Genomic DNA, 18968 nt, shown 5'->3' on the forward strand with positions numbered 1-18968 from the left:
TAGTGAAATGGAAGTAGGGTGATGATTGAAATTGGGATAGATAGAGCTCTAGATTTTCTTAGACGAATGGAGAGGATGATGATGGATGATGATGGATGTTGGTGATGGATGGAACTTATAGATGATCTACCTAGGATCCCAACATTATTCTGGGATCAAGTTGTCTTCCTGATGCAAATCAGCCTCCTCGTCTTCTTTTTTGATACGCCAAGCATTTTTTGATACCAAGAAAACCATTGTTGGACCTTCAAAAACTCACTTTCTTTCGATCTGCCTTTTTAGGAGAAAGTGAGCTTAAATATGTCTTTTAATAAAAAATGGGAGCTCAATTAATAGACCCAACCATATAGATGGATGGAGGACATAAAGACAAACCTACCCATAAAATTACAGGTCAATCAGTTCTAAATCGTCAAATATCAAGCATGGAAGTTTGGTGATTCTCATAAACTGATTTCATATAAATATTCTCTCTCCTCATAACCATCACAGTTGCATGATAAAACATGTAAATTAATGGGTTAATTTTGGGGAATTTACACATTTTTATGCATAAAAAGGAATATCAATGTATGATGTAAATATGATACCTATTATTAGATTGGGATTCTAATTTTTGTGGATTTAATCATATTTTAAATAATTTATCTGACATTTTAAATAATTTGCTTCTTATTCAAGTGGGCTGATTGAAAGATAGTGAGTTTTTGAGATCCATCGAGTGTTTTCTTGGTGCCTTGGGTGTGTGGGAATTATCAACAGATAAGAGGGAGAGCTTACCTACAGTAAGCATCTTCGAAGTACATTGTTCTTTCTAAACAATGCCAGTGGTTTTCACTACACATCCCACTTTTCTATCATCACCATAAGTCCTTCAAATCCCATCTTAACTCCTTCATATCATCATCATACTTTTAACTATTTTGTTAATTATTGTATTTGACTCGTTCTCTACCATATTCCCGTCACGCTTCACGTCACCTTTATTTCATTCTTACATTCACTTGCTAATATCAAACTTGAATTGTCACAATCTACTAACTACTCTCCTCGACTTAATATCACTATCTAGCCTCGTATTTCCTCATCACTTGATTTCATTTTAAGAATTATCTCTTCTCATCTTGATAATTACCATATTAAGAATACTAAATCCAAAATCATCATTCCCTATGGAGACGATCCACACTCATCACTAGCTAAAAAATTACTAAGTGAGTACATGTTTATATTATTATTGAATAATCTCAAATACTAATGACAAATTAAAACATATTAAAATTGTCCAATAATCTTTATAAGTCTTACTTTCTTGATTATTTATGCCATATTTACTAATAAATTTATGATTAATTTAACCTAATTGATAGGTTGACACTACTGCAGTACAATAGAGGCCTTATGCAACCACTACGGGAATTGGTGCTCATGGGTACCCATTACACAAACCATTGTATTTGCCCAAGCCCACCACAATGGTCCTGTCGCTACACACAAACACACGAACACAAGGGCATTGCTAACTCCACTATGGACTCAAATGTCTTAAACATTAAGGCTGGGCCTTGCCAACATGGAGACCTAAACGTAGACTTATCTCGGCCCCTGATCTGAAATCTTTAAAATTGTCTAATAGACCAAAAATCAGATCATATTGGCAACACACAAAAGTGAAAAACTAATTTTTAAGGGAAGGACGAGTTGTAGATGGGTTTGAGAGAACACAAAATTGAGATACTAGGCTACCAAATAAATGTAGGAGAGTGATAGATATTTTTTAGGTAAAAATTGTCAAGCTATGAGGCCTTGATCAACTTAATCCGATCTTGATTATCAAGAAGAAGATTGAATTGAAAACATATCTTACAATAAAAAACATAAATTCATATCACCTAGTGAGTAACAACTTCTGGTGTTACACTAAATCGAGTTTCTAATCAGATTGAGATGACAATAATCTACATTTGGAATCATGTTCACATTGAAAGGAGGTGTAATGTCTTGTAAGAGTTCCAAGCAAATCAATACTAGGAGCTCGATGAGAGAAGCTGTTTATATTCCAGCAAATGAACCTGCCAAGGAAGTACTCATGTTGAAGAAATTCATCCATGAGCTTGGTGTTGTTCTTTCAATCTCCAAACCTATTCAATTGTTGTGTGATAACAATGGTGCAATAGCATAAGTGAAAGAGCTACAGTCTTATCAAAAGTCAAAGCACATTATGAGCATATTTCACTTGAATTTAAAGAGATCATTGCTCAAGGAGATATTGTGATATAAAGGGTTCCACCAACTGAAAACATAGTGGATCCCCTAACAAAGGACATTATTTAGCTCTATCACTTGTGCTATTGCACCGTTGCTCATGAAGCTTTTGAGCGTCATTGTGAAACAATGGGATTGTTGAATCGGGGTGATTGACGTTAGTCCAAGTGGAACATTTATGGATATTACATGGCCATCAAGCCAAGCACACCACCATGTTTTTATTTCAGTCCACTGAATGAAATATTTCATCATTATTATTCACGTGTGATGTTTATAATGAGGTCTATGAATATTCCTATTAAATGGATAGCTGAGGTGGTCTTCAAATTATTCAGATATAATAGCACTATATAATCATACTTATACAATAGCTATGGTTGATCCTATGGCCTTTCGCTTGGAGACACTAAGGATAGATATTGGGCCCTTAGCTTGGAGACACTAAGGATAGAAGATTCCATCTGTATGAATCCCTGAATGGTATTTTACCTAAACATTAATTAGGTTGATTTATGTCACGTTGTATAAGTGAATTGTAATATACCTAAGACACCAAGGACATCTTCTAGATGGAAAAATATGTTTTAACTATGGATCACAAGTCTCTAATCATGGAATTAAAATAATCCGTACCTCAGACATAATAAGAAGTACACATAGATGATTGTGTGGTCAAGATGGATTCATCCGTTCTTGATATAAACTGAGATTGACTCAGGAAAGACATTGTAGTTAAATCTTCAGGCATGTTTGTGAGGATATTGGAGAAGGGTTTCTCTAATGATACACATTATGCATCAATACTAATTGAATGACAGAATAGGATTTCACAATGAACCATACCGTAAGTAGTTCGGGAGTCTCGTGCAAACAAAGCTTCGGTGGGAGAGTTTAAACACTACTCAGTATCTTTTAGAGCATGAGGTGTAGCTTGGTACCCCATGGGCTGTAAACTTAACCTATCTATGGGGTTAAATTGGTCCTCAATTAACTAATCTATATGTTGATATATTTAATTAATAAGGTTGACTAATAATTATACTAGACCACTAACATTATTAACTAGAATGATAAGTGGGCCTACAATGTCACATGCATAAGATCATAAGGACATTGGTTGATATATTTACACTTAATGGGTTTTAGTGAAATATCCTAAGTAAAATATAAATAGGGGAGGGGAACCCATTTTAGGTACATAGGCCAGCTATAGGTGAGCGCCCCCCATTTTCTTCCTTTATGAGCTTTCTCAACTTATGGTGAGAAGATCCAGAATAATTTCAAGAAGAGTTGGAGGAGAAGAAGAGGAAATCCAAGAGTAACTTGATCGCCTTCATACTTCTAGAGGCTGAACATGTGAACAGCTTCAGAACAAACTCCAAGGGAGAAAGTCAAGGGTGAAACAAGTTTCGCATAAGGTGCACGATGTTTTAGAGATCGATTTGTAGTCATTCACAACTTCTACTGCATAAAAAATAGTTCTCTAGTCTCTAATCAAGGCACAAGAACCCATCACCTTGTGCTTAATGTAATGCCCATGACCATCGATGTATTCTTACTCCTGTGGTAATAAAATACGTTGATGTTCTGCTATGTGCTTAGCCCAACCTCCTTAACCCAAGAAATCTTGAGCATATGCAAAGATAGTTCCATTGTCTTCATAAAACTTCTCAATGTTCCTGTCCTAAGCGTCGAAGCCGGTGCACGCTCATTCTGAGCATTGGTTCTTAGCTCTGGATTTGACCGTGTGACACTAGCCACACATGTCTTTGGTTGTGCAACCCACCTGTGGTTGTGATAGCATGTGAGCCCACCACCACACTAGTTGTGCATAAGCTTGCAAAGGCTCTACATAGTGCAAATTGTACCTGAGCTCGTGCTTGTGCACACACATTACATAGTATAGCGCAAAATATCTTATTTATTTACAATTTTCTCACCTTTTTCATTAATTATTCTAACCAAAATACTTTGGTTTTTAAAAATTTTGAAGACCGGATTTTAAAACCTATTTCCCTGACAAATAACCTCTTATCTATGATATTTTTATAGAATCATTATGGTGAAAGTTTTAAATATTATTCCATAAGTATATTTCTAAAAAAAAATAGAGTTTAATGCTAACATTGGTATACTTATGTTACTAATAAATGAATCATTTTAAAAATACTATAAATATTTTTAAATAAAAATATCTTATAGTTTTCTACACACACAATATGGCTCTTTTTGTCTATTACAAATTGCTCGTCTAGGGAGACAGAGCGAGTGTGTGACAAAGTCAAAGTGAGATAAATACATACAGTTAAAGAGAGAGACACTGTCATTCATATGATTGACATTGTGATATTATTAAATACCTTTAAACTCCAATTTAGTCCAGTGAAATATATATTTTTCCTGGAATCTAAATAATTCATTGAAAGTATCACTTTTCTAGTACATATGATATTTATCAACATCTATGTTCTATTTATAACTCATCCATTTATAAGATGTTGAGAGATTTAAGATAGATGAAAACTTGACTGAATTTTTGCCTAAAACTTTTTGTTCTTAACAAAGAAGGAACCACTTTTATTATTACTATTTCCACTTTGCTGATGCATTGAACAACTAGTATAAAGTATTCTGATTCTGGGCATGAATACGCCATGAATCTAGTGCCGAAACTCTGGGATACAAATTTTATTGAAGCGGACATTTTTTGGACCTCTCTGTCTCAAGCAAACATATGTGAAATATCAAAATGGAGAGCTATCAATGCTAATACGGGGAATGGTAAATGAAATATAAAATAAAAGGACAATTATGTTACACCTTTGTTGTGAGGAACGAGAATGATTGTCAATGGTTGTAGACATGAAAATAATGATAATGCATAAATGTTTCTGAGAATATATTAAAAAGGACAAAAAGTATAAGAAAACTGGTCAAAGAAAAAAAAACTAGAACCCAGCCAATGTTCTTTCAGTTATGCATTTGCTGTGAAGAGCTGAAAAGATAGTGCCGCTAATGGTAGAAATATACAACTAGATACAAATTTGATTATGATAAACAATAATTATCATCGAATTAATGAAAGAATAAAGTGAAAATAAAACATGAGAGGAAGGTTTATCTTGCAATGCAGAGGTCTAAAACAATATAATCAGTGCTTCTAAACAACCAAAATATAATTGTGCACTGTAGCAAACACCTAGTAAAAGTATTTTCTACAAATATCCAGAGCAAGAACAATATTAATGTAATAAGACACCAAAGAATAATACTAGGGCTGATCTAAAGTTTTTACATTTCATCTTAATCAAAGAAGTAAGTCAACCATTTTATGGACAATACTCATGTAATAAAAGAGTAATACTAGGGCTGAACTAAAGTCTTTAACTTACTTTTCATGTTACTCAAAGAAGTAAGTCAACCATTTTATGGACAAGACTAATGTAATAACAGAGTAATACTAGGGCTGAACTAAAGTTTTAACTTTTCATTTTACTCAAAGAAGTAAGTCAACCATTTTATGGACAAGACTAATGTAATAACAGAGTAATACTAGGGCTGAACTAAAGTTTTAACTTTTCATTTTACTCAAAGAAGTAAGTCAACCATTTTATGGACAAGACTAATGTAATAACAGAGTAATACTAGGGCTGAACTAAAGTTTTAACTTTTCATTTTACTCAAAGAAGTAAGTCAACCATTTTATGGACAAGACTAATGTAATAACAGAGTAATACTAGGGCTGAACTAAAGTTTTAACTTTTCATTTTACTCAAAGAAGTAAGTCAACCATTTTATGGACAAGACTAATGTAATAAAAGAGTAATACTAGGGTTGAACTAAGGTTTTTAACTTTACATTTTACTGAAAGAAGTAAGTCAACCATTTTATGGACAATAATAATGCAATAAAAGAGTAATACTAGGGCTGAACTAAAGTTTTTAACTTACTTTTCATTTTACTGAAAGAGGTAAGTCAACCATTTTATGGACAACTGATGCACAAAATTATTTATTTTTTTAAAGAACATGAACTGCATTGACTGCAGGGAAGTCCCCATTTTGCAGTCTTTCCCGGTTACTCTTGAGTTCTTCGCTCCGTCCCCTTCCCGATGCCAACGGAGCTTCCTCACATGGCGTCTGAATCCCAGTTGCAGGCGATCAAGGTAACTTTTTTGAGATTCCCCCGTACTGTTTTTGTCGTAATCTTGCGCTTCGAAGCTTTTGCCATGCGCTGGGGTCATGTTTTAATGGTTGATTTTTGATTCAGAACGCGAAGGTGCTAATGGTTGGTGCGGGTGGTATCGGCTGCGAGCTTCTCAAAACCTTGGCACTGTCGGGCTTCGCGGACATCCACATCGTAAGAACTGTCTAGCATTTTGCTCGGTTGGATGGAATGATATGGGTTTGTCGCCGTTCGATTGAGATTGGTATTTTCTTCTGGCGAATCTTATAGCTTTGATCTCTTCCGCGCTGTCCCCTGGGAAAATCCTTTGCAGATTTGGCCTAATGTTCTTGTTCGAACTCCATCGTCTATAATTCTGTCATAAATATTACTCCGATAGCTTTATTTCTTTGAATCGGCGGCAAATTGTGACATAACTCTCGCGCAATGGTGAAATTTTTTTGTTATATACTTCTTAGTGCTTTAGGATGCGAATTTTCTGCTACCTTAGTCGTAAACTACGGCAACTTAGTGAAAATTTTTATTAGTCTTTATAGTCGGGACCGTGCGAACCACCGGAAGTGAAAGAATCGGAGAAATTTCCCTAATGGGAGCCAATGTTGCCCATGTGGGGAAACATATCGATAGTTTTAAATATCTTCAGTTATTACGACTAAGCATTTTTGTGTCTTTGATTCTTACTGAAGATCACTCTCTCATGTACGTTTGAGCACTTGGATCATTGAATTTTTTGAAAGACGTATCATGTGTCGTTCTCATCTGGGAAAAGATAACCAAAGTCTGTTATGTATTTCTTTGATGTGATTTATAGCATCGAGTGTTTCAAAACTTCGGGGTTTGGATCTGAAAACCTTTTTATTTTTTCTTGACTGCGCTACGTACGTTATGTCATTTATGTCGTTAGTTAAAGCGGAGGATATTGGTTGTGTTGTTTCATGTAAGTGTTTGTGGATGGTACCAAAAAACCATAGAGAAAAATGTTGATCTAGTTAATGGTGTTGACGTGAATTTTTCGCTTACAGAAGAAGAAACATGTACATCCGAGCTGGATAAAACTGGCTTTGTTCTTTGCGTGATCTATTTTGTTGATTCAAGTCTTCAGTGTCCTGCTCAGTGAATTCATATGACTAGGACATTCTAACGATGCATCCAATTTTTTTATTTTGAAGTCCAATCAGTTTTTTAAATAATTGTGGGAACTGAAAATTGTGAAATCAAGGTGGTTTAACCTTAACATGCTACTTATGCCCTATCCGAGCTCAAAAACTCAGAGCAGGGTACATATTGAATATTACAACATGGTTATGCTGCTGGCTTGGGCTTATGCGCTAGGTAGGCTTCTTTTCAAAAAAAAAAACAACATGGTCATGTAGTGATGAAAGAAAGATTATGTTACGAATCTTCAAATCTTCTCATTAAGGGAGCCTTACAAAAAGATCCGAGGGGATACAACAGAGGAGGTGGACATAATTTCTACTTGTCGTCGATTATGGAAACAAAAGGTTCCTTTAAAAATTAGGATCAATGGCAGGCTGTTCCTTAGACAGCAGTTGATTTTTTTTTTTTTTGAAGAAATAGAGGAGAGATCACATGAAATCGGTGACCTTCCCATTGTGATGTTCATATCTGAACATTAAATACAAAAATGGCCTACACGGCTGCTCCGTGTCCTGGAAATGGGCCTTTAAACCATGCAGAGGTAAAACACGCCGCTGCTTGTACACGCCACTGCTTAGACGGTGGTTGATGACAAGAGTCCTATGTAAGCGCATACTACCAGATATATTGGCATTGTGTCCCATGTGCGCACAGTGAGAGGACTACTCACATTTGATCTTCGATTGTCCTTTTGCCCGGGCAATGTGGCGAGCACAGCAGCTACGTGGGGTGGATGTGACATCCGACAAGGCTTTTTGGAACTTGCTATGGGACGGCGCGTGCAAATGATGGTCGGGGTGGGGAAGGACCCTCACGGTCCTTTGGGCAATATGGCTGCACCATTATTACATCGTGCTCAAGGGAAGAGCTGTCCCGTTAGATAACGTCCTAAATCATGTGAAGAACAGTGTTTCTTATTGGTCTGGGGGTGGTGACGGACAAAGATGATCGGTCGTGTAATTGTAATGCTTATATATATATAAACATAATTGGGTTGATCACTGGTTTCGGGTGGTCTTCCCTACTTTTATTTCAAAAAAAATGTTACAAATCTTCCAAAGACTTGCAAGAAACGCCCCAGAAGGGAAAGGCGGGCGCCCATTCACACCTAGGAAGATGGAGATTGGACAGGAAAAGGGAACAATCTAAATATATCCGTCTCCCTCCCAAAACGTAGCGTTCTGTTTTGGAGTTGTTGAGACTTCTGAGGCTGGGCGAGAGATCCTCCGTCCAGAAAGGGGGAAGCGGCGGCTTGGTTCCCTGTGTACCATTCTTCACTCTTCCTATTCTCCATTCTCCCTTCACTTCTCCATCGTTTGTCCTTGTCATATGTCTCTTTAACAATGGACATTATCCGATTGCTGTATACTTTATGGAGTTCTTTATATTTTCATTGAAGTTCTACATTGGCATCATATCAGATTATAATACAATGTGAGGTTTTCTGAGAAAGGAATAATTGTCTTAAAGAAGATGAAAAATGTTTTCATATTTTCTAGGAAAATTGGTTTAATTCATGACATCGCTAATTCTGAGAACTTAAAGAGTTGGCGCAGCAAAATAACGTGTCAAATAATTTTATCTCCAGAAGCTAACGTGGAAGTACCTTAATCATATTCTGGTGCCACTTCCATTTTCATGCCATGAGCACTAGTGCCAGGAATGATTTTATCAGTTTTTTAATGCTGATCGAGCTTTAGTTTTCCTGTCAAGCTTTTCTGAAGAACTTAATGGTTGGTTCTTCCATGTAGGTCGATATGGACACAATTGAAGTGAGCAATCTCAACAGACAGTTTCTATTTCGTCAGCACCACGTAGGACAATCTAAAGCCAAGGTACTGTATTTTTATCAGTTTCATGACAAATCACAGTCTGCAATATGTCAGCTAAAGTTGCAGTTGCATACTTTTGTTACATTTCACATTGATGAGGAGTCCATTGGCTTGTTTCGTGTTTCCAATTGCGAAATTAGGTTGCACGAGATGCAGTTTTGAAGTTTAGGCCTAACATATCGATTACACCGCACTACGCCAATATCAAAAATCCAGATTTCAACGTTGATTTCTTTAGACAGTTTAATGTCGTATTGAATGGTCTGGACAACTTAGATGCCAGAAGGCATGTAAACCGGCTCTGCTTGGCTGCTGAAGTTCCTCTGGTAGAGAGTGGTACCACAGGTTTTCTTGGACAGGTAATCTGGAACATTTGTCATATTTATCTAAAATATATCTGAATGCTTCTTTGTTCGCCTGTTTTATTTTATGTGCCTCAACTAAATCTGTTCTCGTTATTTTGAGCTGTACTTGCAGTTTCATGCTCTACTTATGATAATATTCCAAAATGGTGAATTTTTTCTTCTAATGACGTTTGGGTAGACATGCTCATATTTATCTTCTCGTTCGCCCAATTTTATTCCATCTTTCATGAAAGGCGTTGATTATTATATTTTTTTAGCCAGAAAATTCGATCTTCTACAAAGTCTGGAACATGCAAGGTGATGCATCAACAGGCAGCTCAGTTATTGTTATCCTGTTTTCTGAGTCTTTGCTATCTGATTCTTCGTGATATTTGGACTGTTTTTCTTCATTTATTGGACTGTTTGTCTAAAATGGCAAATGTGATTTCTCTTAATCATATTTCCTGGGGACTGATGATCAGATTTTGTTGTGAGATCTGGAGGGCTGGAGCCGTAGCCGACAAGCAGAAGAATAAAGCAACAGAGGAAAACTTTCTTAACTCTAACTACACCCATGTACCCCTGGATATGCAGGGATACTAATATGGACCATACATTAACGGGCCTACTAAGTAGAAAAGAAGTACAAAAAATAGAAAGTACACAGAATAGGGATGTAAATAATGGTAGTAGACTGTCAGCTAATATTTGTCAACCAAAACTTTTTTCAAACCTTGTGTATTAATTATTTCTGTTTTCCGTGTCAGGCATATTTTTTATTTTGGAGTGGAATGTTGCCAATTCACATGTGATGCTATGTTAAGCTTGTTTTTTCTAGTGGGATTTTGACAGACGTCTGTCACCAGTGAACTTGAGAATACCTTTCATTTATTTATTGAAGAGTTGGGTACCTTACGCGACAGGTGTGATTTGTCTCTATTCCTACATAATGATAATTTTGTCAACTTTGCAAAGCTAGGGGAAGAGTTTGGAGATCGTGGTAGGGACGGACCCTCTCCCCTTGAGAACATAATTTTTGGGCATAAACTCACGTACTTCCATGCCATATTCGTATGTCTTAAATCAGATCATGCTGCTAAAAACTACATAGACTATGCTACCAAAAACTGATTGGACATTTTCTCCTTTCTGTCCAGCACACCCCCATCAAACTGGTCAATGAAAGACTTTGTGGACAGCTTTGATATTGTGGATGGGCTTGGGGTAAAAAGTATAAAAGTATAATGTTCTCCTTTCTCTGGCCATGTACCTGGAACAACTCCTTCAGTGTCAAAGCTGACCTGATAGCTCCCAATAGCCCAAACAACTCCTCCAGCTCCAGACGGAAGGAAATCCCACTCACTAGAAGTCTCTTGCTAGATGAACTAGAACCGCCAGAAGTTGTCTTGCACTTGACACCCAACTGTCAGTTTAAATCCGCCTCTTCATGAATTAGTCTCACACCTGGGTCGGTGGCCCTGTCCAACTAGTTACCACATGCTGCTCCATATTCCTCCATTATTTGAGTCATTCCCGAGGGACTTTGGCAGCTTCCCCGAATATTCAGAAATTTTCTACAGAGGCACTTTGTAAAAGCCAGAATATCCTGGGGCAATGAATGGTTGCAGTCATACTCTGAGCAAATTCAGGCTAACTCAACTAGGAGAGCTTAGTTGAAGCATGATGGCGCCATTGCTGTTCCTGGTGGCAGACAGATTATCTTCAACTCTGCTTCCTGAATCATACCAGTCAGGGGTGGAAAATTTTGGAAAAAAAAAACCCATATTCATTCAGGTCACGTGAGCTCATATTTTTAACGTTTTACATCAGTCTTCTTGCATGATTATTATGTGAAAACCATCCAGGGTTATGTGTCCAATTAGAGGAAGCACAAAGACAAATATTTAAAAACATAAAAATGCATGTCATGGTTGTCACTCCCCTCAAGTTGGTCGGTAGATGCTCTGCAACACCAACTTGTCCAGCAGCCAGTTGAAGGCGGTATTGCCCCTGGCACTCCTTTTGTTAGTATATCTGCTACTTGATTCTCAGATTTGACATGCTGGAATTGGATGCTCTTTTCATCAAAATTACCTGGTCATTCTTCCCAGGGTCATGTGCAATGCCCGTTGCAGACTTACTGTCACATTATATTGTAGCTGAACAGTCTTTAGACATATTGAGCACTTCAAGTATTCCACAGCAATTCACAGATCCCTTTGGCTACTGCCCTGAATAAAGCTTCTGTCCTTGATTTATCCTCCACTTTTTATTTCTTGCTTTGCAATGTAATGACATTTCTCTCAAGGAGTGAGCAGAATTCTGTCATCGCACGCCTGTCCTCTGATGAAAAACAGAAAAATAACATGCCGAAACTGGCATGTCCACTGATGTAATGGTGGCCATTTCGTACCTTAGGAAGATCCCTTACTCACCAAGGGTTGGAGGTTCTGAACTGGCCAAACACTTGTTTTTCACCTTTTTTCTGGGCCAAACGATGGAAAGCCCAGGCCCAATTTAGCAAGGGACTGGCCCATTTGATCTGGTTGGCGTGGCGGAGATTTGTGGCCTTTTCTTCCTGTAGATGTCCTCTATGAATTACAGACGATTCTTTGCCATATCTATGTTCTATCAATCTGTGCTCGATGTACTTGCGAGCAGGCCACCTATCTTCTGGCGGCATCATCTTCTTCTCCAGTCCCGTTTGTCAGAATTTGCTGGATAAGTGTTTTTCTCATGGATTTCTCTCAGAAGCTCATTTATGATTTTAATGCGCTGGTACCGTTAGCTTTGAGGGATTGCAGAAAATAATGTAGAAAATGTTCGGTGTTGGGGGGGAGATCCAGCCTCCATTGAACATAATATTGGGCTTAAACTCCGATACCTTCATTCCATTCAATCTCTCATAAATAGGAAGATAGAGGATTTCGAATTTATATAAAACAGCCTTTTAGAAAACTAACGGGCAATTTATTCTATCGTTTGACAAATTTAAGGTTAACTTTGGAATGGCAAATATTAACGATGGTGAATCTATATTCTGATTATTAGGAAATAAAAATAACCCTGTATTATGGTGCATGCAGTTCCAAGGTTGATCACTGTTCTCGGGTGTTCTCCCTTTTTTCAAAAAAATAGTGCATGCAGGTCCAATTATGTCTTGGAATCCCCTAAAAAATTGTCTCATAAAATTTGGGCTCGCTATGGTTAGTTCCTTTTTGTCCGAAAATGTGGGAAGAGACAAATTAATGAGAAGTGGGACAATCGGAGAAGAGGCCTTAACCACCATTTTTGGATGGACAGATGTTCTCCGTAATCTCTTCAGCTTGAAAAACATTGCATCTATGGCCAACCCCTCCCTTTGATCATCAACTTTGTCATCTATTTCTGTCTCTACATGAATCCTTCTGAGAGATTTGTAAACTTTCTTTCACAGAAGCGATATCATCCACATGCATGTTTGTACGAGTTAATTCTTAAAGCTTGGGAAGCTGGGTTGCACATTTCCCTTGACTTCGAATGGTATTAAATAACTCTTGAGACTATTTCTCATGAATCAAGGATCAGGCAAGATAAATGAACTAACTTGCGGGATTATTTCTCTATAAACTATATTTTATGTCAATGATCTAATGGTGTGCCGTTTCACCAAATCCTGTTCCTCCGATTTCTTTTTCTTTTTTGGTTCCTCGATGGTCTGATGAAGTCCTGATTATTCATGGAAAGGTTACCGTTCACGTCAAGGGAAAAACAGAATGCTACGAATGCCAACCAAAGCCAGCTCCAAAAACGTATCCAGTCTGCACCATCACTAGTACTCCTTCCAAGGTACTCAATTCGACACAATCATTGTAGATCCTTTTTCATTTTCATTTCACGAATGCAGCAGTAAAATTAAAAAATAAAGGGTATATTTTTGAAAAAAATGCTTGCAAAAAAAAACTTTTGAAAAGTACTTTTGTTGGCACATAGTGTTGGGTAGTCATTCTATCCTCCAATCATCCAAAATGAAAAAAATACTTTTGTTTAAACATCAAATGATTATTAAGTTCTCTTCATGGTGTAGTAGCAATTGATTGTTGTCATATCTAGTTAAAAGCTTCGGTATGTAAGATAAGTTTCAGAGGAATTAAAGATCTAGTATTTCCGATGAAATTCAGTCTGTTCTATGCTCTGGTGTAAATAGAAAAATCCGCGCGTAAATTGGAATTATTCGCTGTTACAGCGGGGTAGTTGAACAAGAAATAGATGATTAGCACCGAACAAGAAAAAAACTACTGATTATTGATAATATGCCATCTTTAAGGTTTATTATGCATATTAGCTTAAAGGGTTGAAGAGAGAAGGTCTGTTCAATGCATCCGCTAGATCAATAAGATGAGATTATTATGCGAGAATTTTTGAAGGTATAAAAATTACTGCTCCGTTTCATTGTGTGGTGAAATTATTGTTTTCACCACGCTGAGTCATATTTTGATGTTTATTTGCTTCACACAGTTTGTGCACTGTATCGTATGGGCAAAGGAGCTGCTTTTTGCAAAGCTATTTGGAGACAAGAGCCTGGAAAATGACCTGAATGCGCGTTCCAGCCAAAATGGGGATGCCACAAAGCCTATCAAAGACATATTTGAGCGTAAACCAGATGAGGATTTTGCCCAGTATGGTAACAAAATATTTGACCATGTTTTTGGTCACAACATTGAAGCTGCCTTGGTTAATAAAGAGACCTGGAAGAACCGAAATATGCCTAAACCAATATACATTAAAGACGTCTTATTGAGCAATGATACACAGAAAAATGGAGCCCTCAGTAACTGCGGAATAGATGGGCCAGAGGTTTCTGCCGCGCAGTCTCTTGGACTTAAGAATTCTCAGGAGATTTGGAGTCTTGCGGACAATGGAAGGGTCTTTCTGGAGTCCTTGCGGTTATTTTTAGGAAAAAGGCATCAGGTAAATCCACGCTGATAACTTTTATACGTTTACTTTTGGACATTTTTTGATAATTTAAAGAAAAGCAGGAAATTGGGAATTTAGTATTTGACAAGGATGATCAGTTGGCTGTTGAATTTGTCACGTCTGCTGCGAATATAAGAGCTATATCCTTCGGCATTCCTCCTCACAGTCTGTTTGAAGCAAAAGGGATAGCGGGTAACATTGTTCATGCTGTTGCAACTACTAATGCTATTATTGCTGGGTTGATCGTGATTGAAGCAATTAAAGTTCTCCAAAATGATTCTCAAAACTACAGGTAAGTGTTTGACTCCTTTGATTCATCCCTTCCTGTTGTCGCAGTTTCACCTTTTCAAGTTATTTCATGTCATTTAGAAAAAATGTCATATAATTTGAAAATATTCTTCAGCAAAAGTCACTGGTTTATGTGCAGGATGACTTATTGTGTTGAACATCCAATAAGGAAGATGCTCTTGATGCCTGTAGAACCCTTTGAGCGTAGCAAATCTTGTTATGTTTGCTCCGAGGTATGTTCTATCCAAAAAACTAATTGCTCATTTGTTGGCCTGTAATGATGACAAGCTATTTTCCTTGGGTCGACTTGACGTGACAGACCGCATTGTTACTGGAAGTTAACGTTTACAAGACAAGGCTAAAAGACTTCATTGAAAAAATTATCAAGAGGAAGCTTGGAATGAACTGCCCAATGGTAATGCAAGGCTCGACCCTGATCTATGAGGAGGGCGACGATCTTGAGCCTGATATTCTTGCCAGTTATGCTTCAAACGTTGAGAAGGTTCCGTAGAATGCTTTTCAAAAGTTTATCTAGAATTATCCAGTTATCCTCCTCACGGTTGTCGCATTTGATCATTTCGTTTTGCTTTCATGTTCTTTCAGGTCTTTTCTCAGCTTCCAGCCCCTATCGTGAGTGGTACCATTCTCACAGTGGAAGATCTGCAGCAGGAATTCTCGTGCAATATCAATATCAAACATAGGTTTGTTATTTACACGACATACGATGCTTCACGAGCTTAGTTTTGTTGACATAAAACTACGTTTGGTGTACGATATCTTTCTGCTGGTTCATGCAGATTTTCTTCTGGCCTAGGATATCTTTACATTCGTTTGAAAACTTTTACTCCTTGGGTACGTTGAAAACCGGTTTCTAGTTGTCTAGGCCCAAGTTTCAAGGTTTCTGCTTGGATCTTGCACGCAATCCCATGTTTCATCTGTTGATTTTACTTTATTCGGATACAAATCAAATGTCGTCAGACATCAGTAGCATGTGATTTCTTGGCTTTATCATTTCAATTCTTTGTTGTCTGCCTCATTTTGATGTTCTCCTAGCGCAATTATTCACCAAGTTTCTTAAAGAAAGTCATTTGATTGATCAAGATGAACGTATTTTTTGTCTTAACAGTTTTCTTTCGTTCCCTCTAGACACGATAATATAACAAAGCTGCTTTAGTAACGTCTTATTTTTGGCCTCCAAAAACTAAGATCATGGTCATGACCCGGATTTTTAAAGCTTTGGAAGAGGCAACTTGCCAGAGGCTCCCCTGCGCGTCAGCATTTAATCACTTATTTGAGAATGAGATTTTCGAGTAGGATAGGTTAGACGTTCAGAACAGGATTCCTCTCACGGATGGGAAACCTGCTGTTGTTGCGGCGTTTCTGAATCTTTTTCTGCCGTATTTGTAAAATCTTCTTTCCCCCGACATCCTTTCAAAATTGATGGGAATTCACTTTCCTGATCTTGTCGGATACTAAATTAGTGCTGCCAATGTTTTTAGTTGTGTATAGGTTCAGAACATAGAAGAATGCTGCAATAGATAAGCGTGAATATAAAATTTCTAGTTTTGTGTGATAATCCTTTTTGAATAAATAGTTTTATGTGGTTATGATCTCTTATTTTTTTAATCTTTCCTGAAAAAAGGGATGATTTTGACGACGAGAAAGAGCCTGAGCAGATGGTCCTCTCTGGGCTGATTTCCAAGGATAATGCCTCCAATGGTGGCGCTACTCCCACTCATCAAGAAGAAGCAGAAACTTCAGCTATAGTCGGAAGCAAAAGGAAACTATCAGAGATATCAGATGTTAACTCATCAGCCAAAGGCACGGATGTCGATGAATTGGCTACGGTAACTGTCGACGATGGGGAAGACGATCTGCTGGTGTTAGATGCCGAATGGGAAGTCAGCAAGAAGCCCAGAAGACCGTTGGAACAGTAATTCAACCTCATGGTATGTTACTTATATACCATGATCTCTCTCTCTCTCTCTCTCTCTCTCTCTCTCTCTCTCTCTCTCTCCCCACTTCATTCTCTTGGTCTGGCCTCCTCAACATTTGCCATTTCACACAGGTCATGGTCTCTCTTGCCACACACGAAGGGACTACATCTAACCTCTCTCTTTCTTCCTCTCGCTCCATCCCATTTCCTTGCCTTTCTATATCATTCTCCATATATTCCACTACCCGGTAGTTTAGTGAGCTTATGACAAGTGACATAGGTATTTTGTATTGGGGAATTTCACCAGATGCCTGGCCCTTTAGTTTTGCCTTAGTGCTACCAAAAGAAAAATCATGTGTCAAGCTTTAGGCTGTTTCTAGTTGGCCACATCTTTAAAGTGTATAAACATGTATTTTGCTAACCCCCCGTTTTGGCTACATATTTTGAACTGTTTTTGGAAAATTTATTGGAAACAAGGGTGGTCTGTTGTTTAATTGATATTACTCTTGTTTTTTGACACGAGTTATTTGGTTTCCAGGTTCCAGTTTATACTTGAGATTAATATTCGTTAACCATCTCACTTTGTGTTCATCAAAGTTCAGATAATATTTTGATGAGGGGAAGTTGGATGGTAAGGTATTCTAAAATTTGTGATTATGGATTTTTAGAGTATGCGGTTAATTTCAGGTGCAGTTAAAATTTCGGATGCAGTTAATTAAACGAGCCAAGTGAATATAACGTCATTTGCATAAATCATGACCCCGCCTATTCAATAGTGGTTTGTAGTTTTGAAGAGTGTTAAGAAAATTAGAAAAATGAAGTCTACTTCATTCATGGTCCTGGGCTTGAGTCTCTACCTTCATGAAACAACATCTTTATCTCATTTTACCACATAAATTTGCTTGGTATCATTTATAAGAGTTTTTCAAGTGAGGTACTTAAAATGAGTAAATTCAGGGCATACATTCTGTAAATTTATAAGCTTTATAATTATTTAATACACTTGGAGTAATTTGAATTTTGACAAGCATTATGATTATCTGGTTAAGTGGTGCTCCTTGACCAATATGTCATGAGTCTCAGGAAGGTGGAGAGTCTTCATCTGACATCCAAGATAAAAGGAGCCATGATCATGCACTAAATAAATTTGTCATTTTGAATTACCGTTTTTACGCCTACAATTAGCCATGTACGATTGAGGATACAATATAAACGTCTTATGGATCCCATATGTCATGAAAGCCGTTAAACACAACAGCAGGTCAGAAGAAATTATTGCAGTCAATATCATGCAGTCTAAGTTCACCATGGAGTACATGCAGTCCACTGCTGCCAATCCCTTCAGTTATCCCTGTGGCATTCATGGTCTATGATCAATTTTATGAGTGTTAATTAGAGAAAGAATGCAAACACCTTATTTTATGCTTTGAAGTTTCATTCAAGTTGGATTCTATTTCCAGCCCTTAGTTCTAAGTAGAGTACAATCAATGGCATCCATATCCAATATTGGTTATCAGGTAACTCGATATCCAAGATTCTAAATATGTGGTAAGCTACTGATATTGATCTTGATATTGGATACAGATATTGATAGGTTGGTGGAGACTGGAACACATACTGATGTTGATATCGATATCAATTATCACTCTGAGTATAATACTAACAATATTGATACCAATAATCAGGATAACATATATTAACTTAATTTTGGATCTCAAAGACTTTTCCTTAATAATATTGAACTCTCCTATGCAGCTTGCTTTGGGTGTTACTTATTATCCTTTAATATTTCATTACATTTTAATTTTTTTCTTTTCTACACTGTTATTTAACTTTTAACAGTCAGAAATGCCAGCTCCTCATTAATTAAGGTGGAAAGAAAGAGCACGAGGAAAATAAGTATGGACCTCTCTTCTTTACACTCGTCACTAAGACTCAAGGAAAGAGTGTCAGGAATTCGGAATGCGAGGGAGTGGTGATGACCATGTCTCCAGGGAATAG

General features: G+C 37.3%; 1 protein-coding gene across 3 annotated transcripts; it reads left to right on the top strand.

Annotated features, from left to right (window-relative positions):
• The first annotated feature begins 6310 nt into the window (after positions 1 to 6310).
• SAE2 (SUMO-activating enzyme 2) lies at positions 6311 to 17465 on the top strand. Of its 3 annotated transcripts, none has more exons than XM_078579335.1 (12): positions 6311 to 6433; positions 6538 to 6627; positions 9363 to 9446; positions 9584 to 9802; positions 13514 to 13615; positions 14285 to 14737; positions 14806 to 15035; positions 15171 to 15264; positions 15351 to 15533; positions 15635 to 15732; positions 16674 to 16980; positions 17100 to 17465. In XM_078579335.1, the coding sequence occupies exons 1-11, from the start codon at positions 6380 to 6382 to the stop codon at positions 16966 to 16968; spliced, it is 1902 nt and encodes a 633-aa protein (XP_078435461.1). In that variant the 5' UTR covers positions 6311 to 6379; the 3' UTR covers positions 16969 to 16980; positions 17100 to 17465. The 3 variants fall into 3 exon arrangements, with proteins under 3 accessions (XP_078435461.1, XP_078435462.1, XP_078435463.1); XM_078579336.1 differs by having other exon boundaries at positions 9686 to 9802; XM_078579337.1 differs by lacking the exon at positions 9584 to 9802.
• The last annotated feature ends 1503 nt before the right edge of the window (positions 17466 to 18968 follow it).

Source organism: Wolffia australiana, chromosome 8 (assembly GCF_029677425.1).
Source record: "Wolffia australiana isolate 7733 chromosome 8, ASM2967742v1".
NCBI classification, from domain to species: domain Eukaryota; kingdom Viridiplantae; phylum Streptophyta; class Magnoliopsida; order Alismatales; family Araceae; genus Wolffia; species Wolffia australiana.